The 23,243-nt window shown below is 35.1% G+C and overlaps 1 protein-coding gene across 1 annotated transcript in view; it reads right to left on the reverse strand.

The window, feature by feature from the left end:
• Positions 1–23,243, reverse strand: part of IPO11 (importin 11) — a 95,495-nt gene that overhangs the window by 45,454 nt on the left and 26,798 nt on the right. The window contains exons 8-24 of the mRNA XM_030467666.1: positions 22,633–22,765; positions 21,645–21,703; positions 20,749–20,797; positions 19,382–19,452; positions 17,476–17,668; positions 16,207–16,359; positions 15,902–15,945; positions 14,811–14,901; positions 13,428–13,475; positions 12,686–12,791; positions 8,375–8,501; positions 7,165–7,198; positions 6,947–6,987; positions 5,742–5,858; positions 4,351–4,464; positions 2,824–2,939; positions 1,255–1,331 (exon numbers count right to left, since the gene is read on the reverse strand). Of these exons, the coding sequence (XP_030323526.1) occupies positions 1,255–1,331; positions 2,824–2,939; positions 4,351–4,464; positions 5,742–5,858; positions 6,947–6,987; positions 7,165–7,198; positions 8,375–8,501; positions 12,686–12,791; positions 13,428–13,475; positions 14,811–14,901; positions 15,902–15,945; positions 16,207–16,359; positions 17,476–17,668; positions 19,382–19,452; positions 20,749–20,797; positions 21,645–21,703; positions 22,633–22,765 (1,573 nt within the window). The remainder of the gene's footprint in view (positions 1–1,254; positions 1,332–2,823; positions 2,940–4,350; positions 4,465–5,741; positions 5,859–6,946; positions 6,988–7,164; positions 7,199–8,374; positions 8,502–12,685; positions 12,792–13,427; positions 13,476–14,810; positions 14,902–15,901; positions 15,946–16,206; positions 16,360–17,475; positions 17,669–19,381; positions 19,453–20,748; positions 20,798–21,644; positions 21,704–22,632; positions 22,766–23,243) is intronic.

Raw genomic sequence — 23,243 nt, forward strand, 5'->3', positions numbered from 1 at the left:
GAATTCTTAGAAATGTAGACCATTCCCAAACACCTTTGCCTTTTGTTAGAAGAGTATGCCAAGGTTTCCCTTCATTTATCTCTACTCTGGAAAATATTGCATGAGGACTTGGGAGGACTGGGTGAGAAGAAAACAGCAGCAGCAGTACCTCAATAAGCCACAAATAATTTAACGATAGCAGGCCAGCAGGGTGACACAACTATGAAAATCACAACCACCTGTGTAGTGGAAGCTTTCTGTAGCAGATACTATCTATCACTAACATACAAGTAGGAGTAAGGATAGGTGTGTAGATATGAATTGCGAGAAACAGTAAGTATTCGGCAACTACAGAACCTAAGAGTTGGCTAAAACCACTGCAGAACAATACTTTCTTGATCAGTCTTGTCATTGGAGCTTAAATATACACAGAAAAATAGGAGCACCTACCCACCACGATGTAAGTTTCTACTTAAGTTTGACCTTACGTCAGTATAAAATATTAAGTTCTGAAAAAAACAACAAATTAAAAAGCCAACTTCCGTAATTTTACAGAGAAAATGCTCTAAAAAAGGAATCTGCAGATTTTACTAGCTCCACAACATATAAAAGCATAGCTAAAGACTTCATTAACAAAATCATATTTACATAATACAATTAAACCCACAAAATTTAAATATTCCCACCAATTACAAAGCAAAAGCAACCCAAATATCTGCATTTCCAAAGTACTGAATCTTTATCTCCGTTAATAAGTTTATATTTTGTCAACAACTCGGGCAAAATTACTGCTTTTAATTTCAGTGTTGCTTGACCAGTATGCTTACAGACATATTTGGATATGTGTAAACATCCTACATAGTCATTAAATGAATAATGGAAAAGCTAATAATGGAAACTTCATTTCTTCAGACTGGAAATCATCATTCTGGCTGTAAGCAGAACAGGCAAATATTTCATATAATCAAGATCACTAAAACCCAGCACATTTGGTTTTAGATTTCAGGAACTCGTTGAAAATGCTCTGTAAAAATAAACTGAAATTTGTCTTATCTTTTGGATACAAAGCAGCATCAATGTATTAAAAATGAGAACAAGGTTAACTAGGTAATAAATAGCAAAGAAGATAGGAAAGTCAAACAATCAAAACGTGTTCATTTTTTCACTGTTACCGTTTTGTAGTCCACAGCAGCATTACTTAATGCACAAAAACCAAAAGCAGTAGGAAAAAAAAAGCAAACAAAGCACAAGAAACATTACTAGCAAAAGACCTACCAAGAAGGGAAGACATGTTCTGAAATATTCTCAAGAGCTCAGGAGTAAGGCATGGACTATTCTCCAGTGTCACTAACCTAAGAATAGATTAAGCAAAACATTTTAGATAAACTATGAATAACATTGAGCAATTTTTTTACAGATGTAAAACACTAACTTCTCATAACTGTTTATATGATCTTTAAATCATGTGTCAAAATTACTTGAAGTGTATTTCAAATGCAGCAGTAGTCCTTACCACACAGCATCAGTATAGGCATGGGACTTGCTGAGGTAGGAAAAGAAAGAAAAACATACTTCTTTCTTTACAAAAAGACAGCATAACTTCCACAATGCAGCAGTGAGACTAAGCACCCAAGAGAATTCATGAGAACGTGGCTGGAGAACATTCATGGTATAAGAACAAATGCTGATGTACTCTGTAATGAATGCAGCAGCTGAGGTGGTAACCAGTTCAAACCTTTTTCTAGGTATGAAATGACAGAATCATGTACCTTGCTTGGAAAAGCCCTTAGAGATCATCAGTCCAACCATTAACCTAACAATCACAAGGTCCTTAACTAAACCGTATTCCTAAGTACTGTGTCTTTACTACTCATAAATACTTTCAGGAATGATGACTCCACCACTGCCCTAGGCAGCCTGTTCCAATATCCAACCAACTTGAGGTCATTACCTCTTGTCCTACCACTTGTAACTTCATTGTAACTTCATCCCCACCTCTTCACAACATCCTTTAAGGTAGTTATAGACAGCAATTATGTCTCCCCTCAGCTTTCATTTCTCTAATCTAAACAACCCTAGCTCCCTCAGATGCTCATTGAGACACTTGTGCTCCAAACTCTTCATTAATTTCATTGTCCTTCTTTAGACACACTCTAGAAGATCAATGTCCTTTCTTGTAGTGAGGGGCCCAAAACTGCACACAGTACTCAAGATGTAGCCTCAAGATCACCTCCCAGGTCCTGCTGGTCACACTGTTCCTTATCCAGGCCAGGATACCTTTGGCCCTCATGGCCCTGGGCATATTTCTGTCTCATGTTCAGCCAGGTATCAATCAACACAACCAGGTTCCTCTCTGTTAGGCAGCTCTCCAGACACTCTTCTCCAGGAGTGTACTGCTGCTGGGGGTTGTGGCTAAAGCACAGTACCCAATATTTAGCCTTACTGATACTCATGCAATGGCCTGGCGCATCGATTGAGCCCGTCTAGAATCACTAGGTTATTGTTCTACCAAAGTTAGGCATGTCAAATTGTTAGTTTAGCATGCACGCTACACTGAGACTAGACTTTCTTTCCTGATACACAGGACAACAGACCTGTGTATCACTCTGAACTACTTGAAAATTGATTAGGATACTTGGTCACTTTCGTGTTTATCAACTTCCTAACTTCATTTCTTTTGAGAAAAGGAATGATATCGGCAATGTAAAGGTAAGGTAACAAAAGCATATAAACGCTTAAACTCAGTCAAAGGTGTTGTTGGTTTTTTTTGAAAACTTTTTCTTCTTCTTCTTGAGATACGAAAATAACATTTTAAAATTAGAAGCCAATAAAGAGCATTCTTACCACAACTCCAAGCCATCTTCCAGAAGATAGACGTGTGGAGGCTGAGAAACATCTGTACTTAGCTGAATAATTGGAAGTAGAAAAGGATAGAGATTTTTGCTGTCTGCTCCCAGTCCCTAGAAAAGTAAATAAAAAATGTAAAATACTTCAACAATCTCAAATCAAGCTCTTCAAGAATGCAATTAATAAAGATCTATGATGCTGTTCCACTCACATACTGTAAAAATGTATTAACTAATAAAAGGTTGAACTTTCATCCAATTAATTCAACAACAAAACAGTCTGACAGTCCTAAGCTTTCTCTCAACATGTCTTGGGAAAATTATGCAAGTTTGTTTGAGGAAAAGCAGCTCATCAGTGGTCTGCAAGAAAATATAATAAACTACATGCATTCCTAAAAATACTCACTGGTAATTCTCTTCCTGCGAAAATTACAAGTCTAACAGATACTAAATGATTGAATGCTGAATAAAATGTTTAAAAAAAAAATTTACTCTTTGCACAGATTACTCTTTCATATATAAATCTTTCAAATATTCTAAGAATCATAAAATGGTTTCAGTTGGAAGGGACCTTAAAGATCACCTAGTCAGAAGGTTTCGTCTTCATTGCTATTGAAAGGTTCACAGAAAGATGACTGATTTATTTTTTTAAATGATTCATGAGCCACACAGAAGGATGTCTCCTCAAAATACAGGCAATTTCCTCAGCAATCATTAATAAGAAAACCAAGTTTTAAAAAGAAGCTAAAGCTAACTATTGCTAAAATGTACATAAATCAAAACTAATTCTAAAAGGAATAGAACTCTTTAGCTGGGAACTACTGCCTATTTTGTAATACTACTACTTAAGAGAACTGTGGCTAGCTGAATGCTGCTTTTGCATAATTACTGTATCTGGAATTTGTTAAGTTTAAAACTATTTTAAGTTAAGGCTCTTTTGTGGGATGATTGATTTCCTTAAACAAACTTTTTTCAAAATAAAAATAATCTTACATAAATTTGTCTGGTGTCTTTGTGTCCACCTAAGCTTCTAGCCTTCACAGAGGACATTAACAAAGTTTCATAATCTGTTTATGGTTAAAATTTATTCGAACTAGCTCTAATCTTCAAAAGAACCCCATCTTTTCCTTTACATGTAATGTCTAGTCCTTCTCCTTCCACTTTATCACGGTTTGAGTGGACCAGGCTAGTTTCTGGTACCAATATGAGAACATAAAGAGAGGGTCTTTAGGACCCTAAGGGATCCTAGAGGGGTGAAACACAGAGGTGTCGATATTCCTTCCCATTTCTTTCCCATACTCTGTAAAAGCCACAAAGACCAGAATCTCAGAATTACTGACACTGGAAAACATCTCTGAGATCAGGCCCAGCCTATGACCTAACACCACCACATCAGCCAGACCATGGCACTAAGTGCCACATCCAGTTCCTCCTTTTACACCTTCAGGGATGGTGATGCCACTACTGCCCTGGGCAGTCCATTCCAATGACTGATCATGCTTTCCAAGAGAAACTGGCCCCTTACCTGGACAAGATGGATTAGGGTGGTCAGAATGGCACATCGCAGCATATTGTGTTCCTCACTCTGTTTCCAAAGGAGTGGTAAATACTGAACCAAACATCCCACATATGGTCGTATCTACAGTTAGGAACACAAATTTGTTTCTTAGTGTGTCATACAAGGCCATTAATTTATCCCAAATGTAATTAATGAAATATTTAGAAGCTGCTTCTGTAGCAGTAAAAATAGTTTGTTTTAATTTATTCTTCCTTCCTCTTCCTATAACACCATATTCCACACTCTATAACTAAAGTAACTTGTGACCACACAGTAGTTTGGAAACAATATCACTTATTTCAACTTTTGTGTATGGCAGTTGGGCTTAAATAGTATACAGAACACAAGGAGCACTTCATTTCATAACCAGACATATTTACGTACTAATATATTCTTAAGACAGGATTCCTAAGTAACATGGCCTATCAGAAGACATCTGGCATCCTCTCAGAAGACAGAAACAGTCCCAAGATAAAAATAATGCCAAATAAGCTGTGAAGTTACCAGTGCTTTGAGCAGGAGTTCAATTACAAAACCTCCAGAGGTCTGACCTGGCCTATTTTTTTTTCCTATGAGGCTCTACAGTACTAAAAGATTAATCTACTTCCATTCTGAAGTACATAATTAAGAAATAACCTAAACAGGCTCAAAAAAGTTCTTTCTCAACTTTTTTTTATTACTGCTTCTCTAGATTATCTAAAATTTAGGGAAACCTGCTGTCAAGTTGACTTTTCCTACAAGGGACAATTAGGCACCGAATTACTTACAGAAAGAGAAAACAAGCTCAAATTCATGTATTATCTCTGTCCTTAGTGAAGTAATAGTGAAAAAAAAAAAAAGAGACAAAGCACCAATTCATTCTTTAATTCTACAAAAATACCTTCAATTTCTTTGAATAAATTGATGAGTGTTATTTTAACGCTAAAAAAGAAGTACTGAAGATTCACAATGTGAACTTTGAACTTTTCATGCAGTTAAGCAGAGTGCTGTACAGCAACTGTGATCCATCAATGCCAATGAGAAATTACACATTTAACTGCACAGTCCCTATGAATGTGAAGCATTTAAATTACATTTAAGAAAAAGAAAATTTCAAGAAATGCAATAAGCAGTGAAGTCTTTCTGAACTCTAAAAGATGAGTCAATACAAAAATACATACTGAAGAGTAAGAACATTTTACATAAAAGCCAAATGAGAACTAAAAAGGGAAGAGAATGAAGAATTGCAGGCAATTACCACAATAGCCAATCTACTGATAACATTTTTCTACTATTTTTGCATAAGTCAAAATCATCAAGTGTTCCTCCATATTCTTAGTACAAAGCTAACAGTGACATCTAATAAAAAAAGAAAATACCTGCATATTGACTCTTTCAATGACACAAGACAGAACATGAAGAACATGCATTTTGGTGTCACATTGGTTTACTTCCTGAAGCAGCTGGAACAGCAGTGTAAACATGGATTCCAGAAACTAAAAACCAAACCAAAACTACAGATTAGACCGCCAAAAATACACAAATTGGTGACTTTCCTATACATGTAAAACTCATGAACTTTGAAAGACAGTTACAAAGTGTGTAAAATGTCACTCTCTCATTTGGAAAAATGCACACTAGCCAATCACTGCCTGAACAGTTAAAATAGTTGAGATATACTCCTTCCTATATAACAGTTGAAATGTAATCTGTTTGAGCACACACAATTTTCATGTTTGGTAAGTGTAAACATGCCTTCACAGACAAAATAATATAAGGCCAGAAGAAGCACTTTATTAGGGTCATAGCAAAGATACAGCTTTCCAGCTTTTGGGTCAGTAGATAAAATTTATATATATTGAACTGAAAAAGATGCCTGCACAACAACTTCAATGTTTGCAGTTTGGATGCACTCTGCATTTTTATTTTCCTTTTTCTCAAGAGTTGACATTAGTATGCCATAGTCAAATGAGAAAAAAAACAAATCTGCCAAATTTGAGCAATAAAAATAGATCTGCTGTATTTTTAGCTAATATTTCATTGGTTACTTAATATTAACATTGGTTACTTGTGGTTAACAACAGTAACAACCACTATAAAGAACACAAATATAAAAGATCAAGAAAGCCTATGTTTTAAGGGGTTATTTTAATCACATACTTACATTTAATATTTGTATGAAACAGCAGGTTGGAAATTACCATGCAAAACAGGCATACCAAATTTATACTAGTGTGGAAACTTATTTGCTAAAAACAGCTTTCACATTGTCTTATCATTAAGAAAATTATTATCGGGTAAAAGGTAGTATATGTAGTATTCTACAACAAGGCTAGGAATTTGCAATAGTTGTAATAGTAAATGGTTTTAAACTGCCTGTCTACATATATTGCATACCAGCAGCCTTAGCAGCACTAGAAGTCTTTAGACATTTTGGCTTATGAAGACTCAAAAACCCCAGCAAAATATATACACACTGACTGTTAAAGAGTGTGGTTTAAAATTAAATTGGAAAATGGTTTCCTCCTGCTTTCCTCCATGGATCTATCTGCTAATATGAAAATGCCCAAATAAATGCTCTTACTGGTAAGAACTGGTCACTTCTGAACTCAAAGTCATCTACAGGTAAATAGTCATTAAGGAAAAAATACAGACTGCAGATGGATTAGACTCAAATAAGCAAATATTCCATAGATACACATAAATAATAATGTGAAGGATTTGGTATGAAGCTTAAAATTTTTTCTTTCCAGTAATTCTTAATTTAGATCTAATCAAATATTTTTGCCCATAAAAGGATATTTAACTTCAGTGTCCTAGCTGTCTCAATACGGACCTGAAAGACAAAAGTCATGAAGCATCACATGTGTGTCCATTATTATATATTTATATATATATATTTATATATATAATTTACCAATATATTTTGATTATCAACATAATATCTAACATTATCAGATCAGATGTTGCTTTGCAAATTGAATCACTCTGTGTGTTCTGTCATCCTTTGAGAAATGTAGTTCATTTTTATTTGCTTACAACTCAGTAACTGTTACAGTTTATTTGGCGTTGCTAAAGTGGTGCCACCTAGAGAAACTACTCAGGCAAAACCTTCATGAAGGTCAAAGATGGGATTGAACAAGGAGGTATTCAGCCTGTGACAACTCTTGCAATAGAGAGGTTGTTAAACCTGAGCCACGTCTTGCTGTCACCTAGAAAGTACAGAATCAAATACACTCATCAAGTTATGATGTTTTTCCCTGCTAGATGTTCAGATGCTCAGAAAGGTTTGCATGAATACAGTCACAACATGGACACAGAAGCACAACTTGCTCTGCTAAAGCTGTCTGGAATCACAGAAATAACTTATGACTGTCAGTTACTAATATTTAAACAGCAGACTAGCAAGGTTTGTTTTATTTGTTAACTGTTAGGTCTCCTTACTTAAAAATAAAACAAAAAAACCCAATCGCAACATCAGCTTCTCAACTTATCCAGCTGGTAAATTGACATTGTAGCTTAAAGTCACAGAACTGTACTCAAACAACTTAGTACTCAATGCCATTTATCCTATTCTTCTAGCAGATAACTATGCTGATGCTTACTTAATACAATATACTGCAGAAATTGTCACAGAATAACAGTTTTATCTTGTGACATTGTGAACATTTTCACAATGTTCATTTCTTCATTAATTATATATCTCAAGACACTTTTCTATTCCTACAAAACAAACAAACAAACAAAAAAACTCTGCTGCTATTGCCACTTATTTTCCCATGAAAGTCATCACCTAGTGAACATCTTAAGGACTCATTTAATGTTTTGATCTTAACATCTCCACAATTAAACATCCCAACAACTTCCCAACAGATTATCTTCCACAAGCCACAGCAGACCTGTGTGATGTTATGATTTTTCAATCAAGTTGACACCAGCTATAGAATGTGTATGTTTTGTCTGTGTTTACAGAACGAAAGCTTCATCCAAAACTTTAATTATTTATACTTACCACTAAGTCCTGGTCTTGAAGCAAGTTGCGAATTGCCTCATATAACATAGGTCTCAAGTCTGATTTGAATTTTACAGAAATCCACTGTCCAATCAGCCAAATTACTCTTCGGCGTATTGGTTTATATCTTTAAAAGTAGGGGGGAAAAATTGTATTCATTAGCCCAACATACTCAATGTTCTAGAATACTTTGATGAAAAAAAAAAATCTAAGAATTGCTAATAAGACATTATTCCCCTGTTAAAGTATTTTGTTTATCAAGACCAACTTTAGAATTTTGATGCAGAAATCTTCATCAAAATTCTTCACTAGAAGGCTCAGGAAACACCAACTTAGCCTGAAAAAGATAGCTTTTACACTAAATGGCTGCATCTTGAATGTCCCACTTAAGATACAATTTATTCTGCATACACCAATACCAATATTAAAAATAAATCTTACATATTACTGCCATCATGACAGATACTGCTTTCACCATACTTTCTAGCAGTTTTCTTGACATTCTTCTTACGTTTAAAATATTAGGTAACATACAATTTAAAAATGCAAACTGAAGTGCTGCGCTATAGCAACTGCCAGAGTATCTCACGTCATCAATCTAAAACTGCTCTCAGAAGGAATGGACATTACTTAATCTTGTACCACTCTTGCAAAAAGGACACAAATCAAACAGCTTTAGAGTCAATGGAAGAAGTAAGAACCAGAGCAACAATGAACTGAATTGCCTAACATAATGAATGAGAAAAGCATGCCACAGAGATACTATTTTTCTCCACTTATTACAAAAGTTGATCAAGAAGAGCAGGTCAGATTTAAATGTTTAACTTGCAGGCATATGAGGAAATACAGAAGGAAGATGAACCCTATTCACAGATTTTTTAATCAAGGAATTATTTTGCCTTGTTAGCCTCAATGCATTTTTCATTTGATGAATTTCTGCCTTGTAAGCCAACAAGACAGCAATCTGAAGTTACTGAAGCTTCTTTATCTGTGATCTTAAGCACAATCACGAGATGATGAGCAAAGTGAACATTCAGAGAACGTGAAAGTTGTGGAAGCAGCATGTGTACAGCAGATCAGACTGGAAGACAATGCTACTGAGGTGCAACATTACAGTGTTGCCTGAGATTTACTGAGTGGCAGTGAAGCATGAAGAACCCATGCTGAAGCATGACACACAACATGTCACCTTCCTAACAGATATTCCTATTCATTCAAGGAGCTGTGATCATACAACTTTTTCTGTTCTTAGAATGCTTATGCCTGATACATAATCTTCTGAAAATGAGAATATTAAAACCTAAGAGTTTTCTCTTGAGACTGGCACTGACAGTTTTCACATACAGAAAAGTTGTAAATGATACAATGCAAATACATCTGACAGTGTCTTCTGACAGAAAGGATTTTCAGTTCTGATTTACCTGCAGCACAATCCACACATCCTAACATCTTTATGCTATTTCTCTTGTTCTCTCCCAGGTAGAAAAAAGCATGCTTTTTAGTTTTTCTTTGCAAGATGTGCGTGTATGGGTTTGGGGTTTTTTGTTTGTTTTTTAAAAAGACCTAAGTTCTGAGAAATTCTTGTTCCTGGGTCCTACCTTTTCTGCATCCACTATTTCTCAAAAAACCTCAACTCTCAGAAAATCATTAACTGCTATACCAAGGGCACCTGCTGTCCAAGTATAAGCAGCTTGAGCCTGCTGGACCTAAAGTTCACACAAGAGAAACGACTGTATTCCAAAATAAGATAGCTTCTCTTGCAAAGTCACAGGATGGTAGCGTTAAGCAGTGTGGGTAGCATTCAGACATACAAATTAGAAGTATCTTATAATTGATACCAAGTGTCACATCAATACTTTCTCAGAAAGAGAACTGTTTTAACATTGAATCACTGCAAAAAATTTTATTGAGTAAACTATCCTCAAATTATGGAAAAGTTTCTCCTTAATCACTACAACAAACATTATGGCAACAGATAAATTTGGAAATGAAATGTTTCAAAAATATTTTAAGAATATTTTCTCATTAACCCCATATTTCTCCAGGTGCAATGGTTCTGGTTGATGGACTCACTATCAACAAAGCGACATGCAAAGAAAACAAACCATAGCAAACTCTATGGTCACTTCTGACAATGTCTAAGTTTTTATTTCCAAACATAAACCAGTTTGTGAACAGGCATGCTAAACACCATGGGACATACTGTGGCATAGCAGATCATAACCTTTGAACAGCTTGATTTGAACTGCAAATGTACTCCTGAAGCTGTCATTAAAGAAGTATGCCATTCCAGCTACCCACACCATCTCCCTTATTGTCACGGTTGTCTCCAATGATACTGGCAGTAGAAGCAATTCAGGCAAACAAGGCTTCAAACTTCTGGATGGCTTCTACTGCAAGCTTTTGTCCTCACAGGAATTTCATCCTGGGATACCACAAATGCCAACCAAACTGTTAGACCAGATGTCTTCCATACTCCAAATATAACTGTATCAACCACAGCAGACTTTTTTCAGCTTCACTTGTGCTACATGTGTAGATGGCATAAAAAGCCAAAGCCAGCAAGTACTGGCAGCTTTATTCAGAGATCAGTGCTCATGTGGCACAAGAACAAAGTATTAACCAAATATACCAGATGTAATTTTTTCCTACTCCTCTAACATATAGTCAAACTATGAGAGCACTAGGCTACTGAAGACAGAAGGGTCAAGTTCATACAAAGATCATACACAGAAAAAAAAGACTAATGAGACAAGTAATCAAAACTGGGTAAACAGCTGCACCAAGTACTCTGTGACTCTGAAGTAAGGGTTATGCATCCCAAAGTAAATTCATTTTCTAAAATACTATATTGTAATGAAAAGATGCATTTAGTATATCTGCATTTAGCAAGAACTTTTACTCCACATGAAGGTGAGCTGTATGGGTATAGAAAGCCTTTATAACTGGTATTTTGAAACAAAAAGCTGGCTAGTTATTCATAATGGAAAATAATTTACAATTTATAACTCCTACAGGTACTAGCAAACAGATTATATTTCAGATAACAATTATGTCTGGTAAGAATATATAAAGGGGGCCTGCAAGAAAGCTGGGCTAGGACTTTTTCCACAGTTGTGTTGCAAGAGAACAAGGTGTATTGGCTTAAAACTTTAAGAAGGGAGATCTTGGTTAGGCATTAGGAAAAAATTCCTTCCTGTGAGAGTGGTGAGATGCTGGAACAGGTTGCCCAGAGAAGCTGTGGGTGCATCCTCCCTGGAAGTGTTCAAGGCCAGGTTGGATGAGGCCTTGAGCAGACTGATCTAGTCTGAGGTGTCCTTACCCATGCAGAGGGGGTGGAACTAAATGATTTGTAATGTCTCTTCCAATCCTAGCCACGCTATGATATGATCATATGAATTGCCAGCATAGAAGAAGAGAAGTTTAAAATATTTCACAGGACATTAGAGGCACTGCTAATGGCTCTGCTGAGAAAAACAATATATACTTGTTCAAAGGGTGATTTGGAACTCATCTGATGAGGATTAGCATGTACAAAAGAAGTCACTGTTCTTCCCCTAAAGGACTAGTGACAGTCTGAGGAATCTGGAGAAACACTGTCTTCTAGTCAGTTGTAGAGATGGATGGCTCAGTCTGTACTGATACACCAAAACAATCTTTTGAAATACTCTATATCTGCTACATAGTAATAAAAAAAAAAGATACTCATTTGAAAGCTATCCAAATGAAAGGGATATCTTGGTAGGAAGGAACACCCATAGCAGATGGGCTATATAATACTCGTTACATAGAACCAGTCTGTAATGACTCTCACTTCACAGAGCTGTACTTCCCCAAGTTACTGCTATTTAAATTAACTGGAGTGCTACAGAGGGCTTCTATTTTAACTAGTAGAAAAAAAAAATCATTATTTTGGCTAAACTACAGTTTTACAAAGATTATTTCCACAGAGTTAGATTTTGCTGAAGGCCTAAGTATCTTTCTTTAATGAGCAAAGGTGGCTGTCCTGAGAAAATTCAGTGAACTCAAACCTATGCAAAACACAGATTTATATTTTTACAGAACCCTGGAAGCATCCACCACACTATATCAAATATATAATGTGACTGTATCAGTTTTCTACATGTATTTTGTACCTTTGCTCATGTCAGTTTTCTATATGTATTTTGTACCTCTGCTCATGTAGTAGGTACGTTTAAATATTGAGAACTTTTTAAGTCTGTAGTTATTGGACGGACACTGTACCTTACCAGATTTGTATCAAACAGATTGTATTGAAATGATGAAGGCGTAACAAACCAAGGTGTTTACCTGTTATGAGAAACCTGTAGTTCTGCTAATAGTTGATTTTTAAACCACTGATCAAAATCCACACTATCAAATAGTTCATAAGCAGCCAGTCCAACCGCATTGTACACTGGGGAAAAACAACAGTTATGCTTACTGTTTGATAAAATGTTTAATCTTTAATACTAATTAACCAGACTAATTTAAGTTTAAAAAACATTTTGATAACCTGAACACAAGAAAGAAAAAAAAAACCTAAAAAACATATTTCTGAAGAAAAGATATTAGCAGACCCTGGTAAAAGGAACTCTGGAGAAAATTTTAGTAAAGTTTATTATAGAAGAAAATGCAGACTCTTGAAACTATTTAAAAGCTGCAAGAACAATAAATATCTTATGCTGACACCAAAAATTATTCCAGAGGTCTTAAACAACTCTTTTCTTATGCCACAAAATCTTATTTGTAAACAGACAGAGGATCTCCATGAAAGCACTGTAGCTCATTTATTTGCAGAGGAAAAATGACAGGACTGCAGGGACCTTGTCTAAAGGTTTGTTTCACAAAAACACTGAAACAAGTGCTATAATTTTTAGATAACCATTTTAAAAAGTGGAGACTGTCATCAAGTGAAAGGAGAAACAGAATTTAGGTCTTACTTTCCAAACGTCTTAAAAAAAAAAAATCTTAATCATGTATTTTTAAGTCACCAAGTACATACACAAAAGTGGTTCTGTTACTTCAAAGGTAAAGTAAAAACCTAATTTACCAGCATCTTTAATCAGTATAGCACTGGTATCTTCCATGTTGGTCGACCCTAAAAGACAAAAGTTAAAATAAATTTTAAAAGCAAACTAAAAGGAAGAGCACAAGCAACTTTGTACTTACACACTTCAATCAAGTATGCTATGAATTAAGACAGCTTCACTATTTTTTTTTATTCACAAGGTCAGTTACTTCAATTTTGGTACTTCCTTCAGTGAATACACCAAAATCAAATCTTTGTTTTCATACCTTACTTACAACTGACTTCTTCAGAGTTGAACATTTTTAACAGCAACACAGAAGGAAGTCAGAAGCAAATACTGCTGAAAATTGTTAACCATGTGGTACCCTTTCTATCACAGTCCTAAACATAGTTCCTGTATGCTTTCTATATATGTGCATGTGTACTTAAAATGTACAGAAATTGCTACTTGATGCCTCAGGAGTAAATAAAAAAAATAAGAAGAAGAAAAAAAAAGGTGTAAATGTACCTTTTACCATAGAAGTATTAATTTTCATAAATCTCAGAAAACAAAAAAACTGCCAACTCTGTTGTAAAGAACCTTCTACCATTCCCGGTATTGCAGCGTAGCAAGCCACCCTGAAACTTATGTACATAAATATTTTATTGGGATTCTGTGGAGTCAGCAACAACCCTCAGAATTTTATTTAACAAAGTGTACTGACCCATTCTGGTACATTCAAATATAAAATATTGTAAGTCAGGCAAGATACAACCTGGGGAAACAACCTAAGCAAAAAGGAACTGGGATAACAAAGCAGCAGCTACCACTCATTGTCCTTCACGGCCACTATAAGAATCATGGAATAGAACAGAAAGAAGACTTGAATCATTCCTGAGTCAATAAAGACTTTACTCTTCATACAGAAGATTGCTAAATATTTAAAGCAGCTCCTTCAGATTTGTAAAGTCCTCTTTAGAGTCTCCAAAAAGCCAGCACAATTTGAACTTTTTCTCTTAAAGAGGTTTTTTCCTGAGGGTCTTTGCAAAAACATGGCAGAATTGCTATGAACTGCCTCTCAACATTTGAACAGAAGTTCCCATTAAAAAAAACCAAAAACTAAACCCACAGAATTTATTAAGCTTATTGACCATTTTCAAGAAAGTCTGAAACCTCATTAAAGTAGGAATGTCCTTATCTTTGTCAGTCATCTTGTTATGACAGAAATCAAAGAATCTGAGGATTTCCTCCTCCTAGATATAGATTGCATTTTATTTATGGTAGATTTAGAAATAACTTCAACATATTAAAATGTTCTTTCAAAATCACATAGTGAATGCCCTATATAGAATTGTTTAACAGTTGAAAAAAGTGAATGTAAAGAATTGTACATTCTGCAGTTCCTTTTTTTTTACAGAACTTACCTTGTAGATTGTGAACCATTTCTAAAAGCACAGGAGTAAGTGTCTGATTGTATTCATGGAAAATATCAATGAAAAGAACTTCTGTGCATGGCTGAAATATTAAAATAGTTGATTTAGAATATATCAAATTAAAGAAAATTAAAATACATTGTATGCTCAAATTTCAAGTGCAGAATATTTTGCACCGAAGTTCATAATTGAATATTAAATATACTGTAGCCAAACTAATATTATATGAAATACCACTCTTACACTACACTGCATGCTTAACTCAATCAAGAGTTTGATGGCTGTATCTCTATCAGCCAGTTCTGAGGTAGAAGAATGGATCTGTGAAGTGAAGTGAAGTGAAGTGAAGTGAAGTGAAGTGAAGTGAAGTGAAGTGAAGTGAAGTGAAGTGAAGTGAAGTGAAGTGAAGTGAAGTGAAGTGAAGTGAAGTGAAGTAGCTGATGCTGAGAAACCAGTGACCACACTGTAGGTACATAAGGGTTTCTTTCTGGGTTATCTTTGTCTGAGTCCTCTGAACTGAACACCTATTTGCACTTGGAACACAGAAGATGCACAGGATCACGTTCTTTAATTTTAAAATGAAAGTAACTCAACTTTGAGATCTTTCTGCAAAGCACACCCCAGCAGCCATAACTGGGAGATTTCCTCCAACACTATACTTTTTAATCTGAACTAAAATGCTAAGATAGATGCATCTGAAACTTTATTTGTTCATTATGTCAGCTAAAAAAATCACAATTAATAATACCCGTTTACTAAAGAAGAGACAACTTCTACAACTTCATCGTCTTTATCAATATCTATATCTAATCATCTACAACTTCAACCAGCAGTAACCACTCAATACAAATGCTGAAGCAAACTCCTTTTCCTTCCCTTATAAAATATGAAGTGCATAGTTTCTAGATGCCTGTTTGACAAAGGAACAAAGTTAATTTATACTAATTCTAGTAAAATTTCTTTACCTAAATAATTTTTTTCAAGCATAAGCTTATCTTCTACCAAATATCATCTCAGTCATAAAACCATCAAGAAATGCATCCACAAATATTGAATATTTTCTTTCAAATTGAAACACTTACTCTGAGACTGTACTTCCAGGAATCTCCTCCTGTCTCTTCTACAGCTATTATTTCAAAAAGAAAAGGAAAAAAGTGTTATTTCAACTATGGTTCAAATAAAGTTTATATATATGTGGATCTCAGAACAAAGAGAAATCTCTTGTGATGAAAACAGTCTCTAGAGGGAACACTTTTTCCATGGAAAAAGACTGCAGAAAACAAAACAGTCAATACTGCAGTAAACAACTTGTAGAGGTGGTGTGGGTATGAAATTCTTATACCAATATCTAAATAAATTGCAACCAACTACACAACACATTTCTTACTGAAGCCTTCTGGGTCCTCTTCCCACATGGCTAATTCTTCCTTTGTCAGCAGGAAATAGTGAGTGACTAATCTCCTACAGATTTCCATTAGTGTAGGATAGGTGAAAAATGCTGTCTTTATCTTATGTGCTTCAAGAGTTTCAGGACTACTATCTGAAATAAAACATAAAACCATAAAAAGTCTCAAATTAAAACTAAGTAGCTTAACGACTGAATAGTAATCTAGTAAGATTAAAAAGAAATCAATAGGTAGGAAATGCTTATCTTCACAGGAAAAAAAAGAAAAAAAATATTTTCATGGCAGATTTTCATAATACACTTCCAGGTGGTATTTTTAAAGCAAGTTAAAATCCCAAATTTATTTCCTTTTAAGCAAGTTCTCTAATAGCACAATTAGACTGAAGGTTAAAAGAAAAACTGTTTGCCTAAAATTTAAATTTAAAAACACACAGATCTCACAGGAATTTTCATTTATATCTATTCAGAAAGTTTATCCACTTACAATCTTCAGAATTAGACGGGGCTCTTACGAGTTAATACTGGTTAAACAAAGCAACAAAAAAAGCCAACATTGTATGCTATACAACCAACACAAACTCTTAAGTGTCAGTCAGAAATTGAGAAAAATCAATGTTCAAGTGTTACAGTTTTTATCAGCATCTGCTGTGTTCTTCTTGTCTCAAGTGACCACATTTCTATTTCAAAAACTTAAACATAACTATAAACTTTTGAAAGTAGAAATTTCTGTTAATAATTCCTTAAACTTTTTTTTTTTTTTTTTTCTAATTTAGAAAGAGAATGATAATTGTGATGTAGTTGTTGCCAAGTGTGAGAGTAATGTGGGAGGCTGGGGTTGCTTTATATTCAACTGCACGTCAAACCCACTGTGCTTCCCAATTTCAGAATACTGATATTAGTTAATTACAACAAATATCCCTTGTTATCAACTATTTCTCAAGGGAAATATTAATCAAATCATTTGATGAGAATAAACCAAATGACATAACTCAGCACTTTTAAAAATAATTTCAATAAAACTAAAACAATCAACAAGGAAAAATATTTCTGCTTTTTGTGAGTATTAAAATTACTTTAGCAAGTCAATGTCTATATATATTAATACACTGACCCTCAAAATAAAAAATATCAGTATAGAGTCAGAAGGATACATTACTATTAAAACAACAACTGTTTCAAAAGAATGTCTTAAAGGAGTTCTAGTGTTGCAAACAACTAGAAAAATGTTTTTCAAGATACAAGCAGCAGTACCTTCAATATTTTTGGATGGTTTGTATGCATAATTTTTTACGATCATCTTAATGAGATTCATGCACTGTACTATAAACCGCTCAAATACAATTCCTTCACCAGCCTCTGTGAAAACATAGGTTACAGCAAACTCCAGTGACTTCTGAATCAAAGGGATGAATGAAAAAGGATGTTGATCCAGGAAGTCCAAAAGCTAAAAATTAAGAAAGTAGAAGACCAAGAAAGAGAAACCAAGTTACTTTTTGTGCAAGTCTTATTAAATGCTTTCATAAACCAGTTGCAAAAAACAATTTCTAATTTATACAACATTATGTAAGAAAAATAATAATACAAAAAGGAAATTTGGAAAATTTCAGTATCCATGAATAATGGAGATTACTTTGCCCTGAAATTCTTGATTCATGCTCAAAATCACACGGTTTTTTATGTTTAAGGAACAATACATATTTTCAGCTATACTAGCTTGCTAGCAACACAGTATATAAAGCATACCAGCCACCCTTAAAATCCTTAACATTTCAGCAAGTAACTCATCCTTCATAGACTATAATAAGTCTATGAAGGATGAATGAGGGAAATAGGGAAAACCATGAGGGAAATAGCTTTTTATTCTTTCTTCTCTCCTTCCAGAATCTTGCTTCTTCAGTTAAGCTTTCCAGCTAGTGGTATAGATCGCAACTCCTTTAATCACCTCTACTACTGCAAAAATGCCTAAGCCTAAATTCTTGCACCTGAATTTCTACAGGGGCTAGGGTATCTATCAGCAATGTGTATTTTTTCTTCAGGTCTATGAAGAAAGAAGCATGACCCTGTGAGGTCACAACACCATTGTTAAGTCCTGGAACAAAACTTAGTGAGCATTCCAAAAGGACTGCCTGAGAGGATGGAGAATATGGGCCTGCATACAGAGGCAACACTGGATATAAAAACTGAGGACCAGGCTGGGCAGAGGTCAGCAGCCTGAGCATGTATAATAATTGAAGTATCAGCTTTTGAGTTACTTCTTCCAGAGTTTTAATTAAATCTTACACTCAAATACAGATTCCAAGTATCATTTCACCTTAATCCAATCAAGGGGTATCTGACAGTCAGTCATTTCCTTGGACTGTAATATTTTAGTCATTCTCCCTGGGAGGGCCAGGACTTTGACTACAGGGTTGGATTCAGCCACATCCATGCTTCTCTCTAAGAGTTTAGAAAGCAAGGGGAATCAGTCTGTGTCTCACTGGGTGCCCTGTCTGGGTCATGATAATGCCTTGCATGTTAGTCCAAAGTAAGAAGTATTATAACAAAAACTAAAACTGCTGGGTTTAAATTCAACTTTGGTGAAGGTGCCACCCAGTTCTGTTGACTATTTAAAATCAACATCCCCAAAACAGAATTTGAAAATATTGGGAATTCTGTAGGTTTTATACATTTTAAAAAGAGATCAAGGGACAACGCTAAAATTGCCTTCTGATAATATATGCAATTAATGGTTGCAAAGAATTAGCTGACAACTCCAAATGCACTACATAATACAGAAGTCAGAGGTTTTTATTAGTTTTCCTTTAATAAACTAAAAGTGGTTGGTTACTCAGTATAACTAGAAAGGCCTTAGAAACTGAAATATAATTACTTATAAAAGACAGGATGGAAAGTTTATCTCTTCTTTATTCATCAATGCTGATACCAAAGTTTTCATAAAACTTCCAGAATTCTTTTCCGAGCAAAACCTTAGCTAAGTAATTTACTTATGGCATGCATTTAATTTTATTGCAGCTATTTCATAACAAAGTCAATTTAAGTTGCAGTAGCTTCTACCTCCTTAAAAGATGTGAAACCAATTGGCTTTAAAGCACATATGTATCTGACTCCTGCTTCAGAACAGTGAAATATGCAGTAACTGAATGGTGAATTTACTTACCACTTTAGTGAATAGAATTATAGTCTTTTCTAGACGATCTCTGCATACATTTTCTGCTCTTATAGTTCTACCTGGTAAATCAGATATTTAACAACTATCATTTTTTCAGACCTTCTTTTTCTTTCTGGAAAAGTTTAAAAAAATTAACACTAGAGAACAACTTGTTTTGTCTGTATCTCAGGGATTATGACAGCCAGAAAAACTTCTATGGCAGAATAAATTCAAATTCGTGTCAATGAACAATGGGGAAAAAAAGTCCTTTAACTGTTTCTCCCAGCTGCAGTAAATTACTGTACTGATCGGAAAGCAACAATTGGGACATCATTACAGACAATTCAATGATAAAAGATTAAACAATGCACACTCAGTTCTCATCTTAAAACACTCAGCTCACAATCCTCAAGATCTAGGGGGCTATGCTAGTCACCAAGCTTCAGGGTTTGATGGCCTGCAATTCAGTATGTTAAAGCTAGGGAACTAACTCATTAAAAATCGATGAAGGACCAGACTGCAGTATAGTAGAAGGGGCAAACAGCTGCATGCAAAGCAGCCTGCATTTTAGAATATCAAAAGAAGGTATTTTATTTTGGCACTGAGCACAGTGTAACTTTCTCTCTTTTCTAGAAATGAAGCTCAGAGCCCAGATCAGCCCCTCTTCACCTAACTACTGGCTTGTGAATCAAATACCTTCAGTTATATAAAATAATTAAAAAATCCTTTTTGCTCAGTTTAGATAATGTTCTCAGAAAATGTGTTGAATTCTAAAGGAATTATCTGATAGGCTTCAAATGAATAAATGCCTTGCACCAAGTCTACTACAAGTATACAAGCAAGGTAAGAAGAGTGACTTCAGATGCAACACTTGCAAACATCATTTTACTTTTTTCAGGTAACTTCTGCAAAAGCACCAACACCAATTATGTCTACATTGCTGGTGACTGTTAACATGTGGTTGCCCATCTCAGACCACTACTTTTCCATTGGAGAAGTACATACAACTGAATGTGGTCACTATTTCCCATTTGAAACAAAAAAGTATTGCGAACTCCAGGAAGAAGAAAAACCATAAACTCTCCCAGAAAAAGATAACTCAAGATAAGATGAATTTTACTAGCATTCACATATGAGTACTTTATCAACTCATGGCTTAAGATATGGCATTATCACATCCAGAATAATTTGGTGGGATTTTAATCTGTTGATATAAAAGGACATTTTTACTGAAGTCTTTTCTGACAGTTTCAGCAGCATTTGAAGCACTACCTTTGCATTTAAAATCATTATGGATGATGCACTAAACTGTATTAAGTTTTTTATACAGCTTCTAATATTTAAAAAAACAAACAAACAAAATATCTAATACTTACTACACTCCAGAAACTGTTTTAGCCGTTCAAACACTGCATGTAGAAAACCCTAAAAAAAAGTAAGGATGAACATGTCTTTTAAAGACTAAGCTTCTTTTGCACTGTATTATGAGAAGCTGAGTCAAACTGAAGCTCCTTTAAGTATGTTACTAGCTTAGACATCAACTTATGACTTTTAATTGAACTAAGCGTTTACCTTGGACAAACAATTTCCACATGAAATAAATAATTAGCTAAGTAGCAGACCACACAGGTAATCCAAACTGACCCTACTAGTACCACACAAAAAGCCAAATCTCTAGTAGGAGGTATAGCTAAACAGACATATGCTTCACAATCTGCTTATCCAGTTCTTTCTTGCTTTCAACTTCCTAGTTTAGGATGTAGGTCAGAGGTACCTAATCCCTGCAGCAAAGCAGGCAGCAATGAGGCTTAAGGGAGATGCTTGAGTTTCTTTTTTTTCTTATCTGCCCTCCTCCCCCTCAGGCTGTATATCACAGGCTTTCAAACAAATTCCATCAACAGAATTTGATACAACAAATATGCCATTACGTTCATGATTAATAGCAACATCTATACAAATTATGTGGTAGAGTATAGAAAAAACATCTTTCAGGAGGCAACAGGGGTGTCATTATCATGTGACACGTAAACTAGAAGGGGTAAATGTTTTTTTTAAAACATCATGCCATTGGTGTCACAGTATCTAGGACCTAGGATCTGCCTGTTCTTAACTGATGGGAGCACAGCTTCAAGCGCATGTTGCTTGATTCTCCTTCACAAAACACTTTCAATAACTGTGCCTTTCAACAATTTTTAAATATAGCTCTAACCACACCTGAAATAATCACAAAAGATTTCTAGTCTAGAACAGGACACAGATGCACACCACTTACCATGACTTCTACGTTCCAATGAGGTTCTACAAACCCATGGACTGTCAGTTTACGAAGCACTTAAGAGGAAGAAAAAGATTATTTGTTTAGATATTTCTAAGCCCCTGTTCCAACAGATCGCAGAAAATTATTATAAATACAATTACCATGCCCTTCATCCAGTTCTCCATACTAAAAAACATATCTTATTTTAGGCTTTGTATGCCTCAACCATACCTAACATGAATCTAATTTTGTTGAAATTACTTTAAAATTCAGGACATGAGGTTTAAAATAATGACAAGAACTCTCAAGAATTACTGAATCAAAAAGGATCCTGCAGACACTGTAAGTACTCAGCTTCTGAAAGGCTCTGCAGCAGTAAAAGGGCCGAGTACAACCAGGGCCCATAAGCAAATCTATCAGTTGTCTCAGGTTTATCACTACCAGTAGCCCTGTAAAGGTGCACCTTCAGAAACAGTTCAAGACTAGTATCATCTACATTGCAAGCACTGCACACAAACACCTCAGTTCTTCAAAGTAGCAAACTACAGTAAGGATACGTATTCATCCCAAGTACTTGAGCATAAATCTAAAATCTAAATCGACTCAAACTTCACTGAACAAAATGTGAACTTCACATAACAAAATTCATATCTTAGCTTCCCCAGTTAAGTGTCTATAGGTGACTGATGCAAGCATAAATTGCAAGACATGTAAAAAAGCATCATGTTAAGCCCTCCACTTTCCCAGCTTCTAGACTCATGACTTCTTACAACACATGTATCAAAATGGTAGGTATTAAGAAACGAGACTACCTCCTCTCCCTTCCATGTGAACACTCCTCCTTCTGCCTTGATAAAGGTACAGGTAAAATACATTAAGATTACTTGTTTTCCCAACAGGCATGGCTTTGCTAGAGAATGCTACGTCTTTACCAAAAAAGCCTTAATTGTTCACTGTGAAGAAACCTATCTGATTCTTCATAATTAATGTCATTTTACATTACCTTTCAACGACAATAAGGTTCGTTCTAGTGAATTTGTGGCTGCAGCTTCATCCCCTGTGCAAACTTGCCGTAGAAATGTATCAGTATGATGATTCCACAAGGAACAAGCAAAGCTATAAATACCTGATGCAAGCTGCAAAAGGAACAAAAAACTCTCAACTTATTAAATTCCCTGAATCTGGCTACAGCATAACAAATGCCTAAATAATAAAGGCCAGTCTGTCTTGTTAAATTATTTAATCCATCTGCTTGTTTATCACGGAACAGTGTTTCACTTTGTTTCTTTGTTGTACTGGGTTGTACTGATCCAAGGAGGTTTCCCACAAAAACATCATGACTTAATTTCAAGATGTTATAACAGATTCACCTGCTTCCCTGAATACTTGTTCTATGACTCTACCACTTCCAATAGAACTACTTAGGCCTCCTGTGTTACTTCATTTTCATTTAATATAACCATAGGTCTACAATATGGTATGAAGCTTCAAAAAACAGCTCTCCTCATTGCCTCCTTTCCCACAAGACTTAAAAAACTCTTTGTTTTACAGCAGTTAGCACCTGAATCAGCTTACTCTAGGACACAGTAATAACATGCCTATCTCTAATAAAAT

The sequence above is a fragment of the Calypte anna genome, chromosome Z, assembly GCF_003957555.1.
Source record: "Calypte anna isolate BGI_N300 chromosome Z, bCalAnn1_v1.p, whole genome shotgun sequence".
Classification (NCBI taxonomy): domain Eukaryota; kingdom Metazoa; phylum Chordata; class Aves; order Apodiformes; family Trochilidae; genus Calypte; species Calypte anna.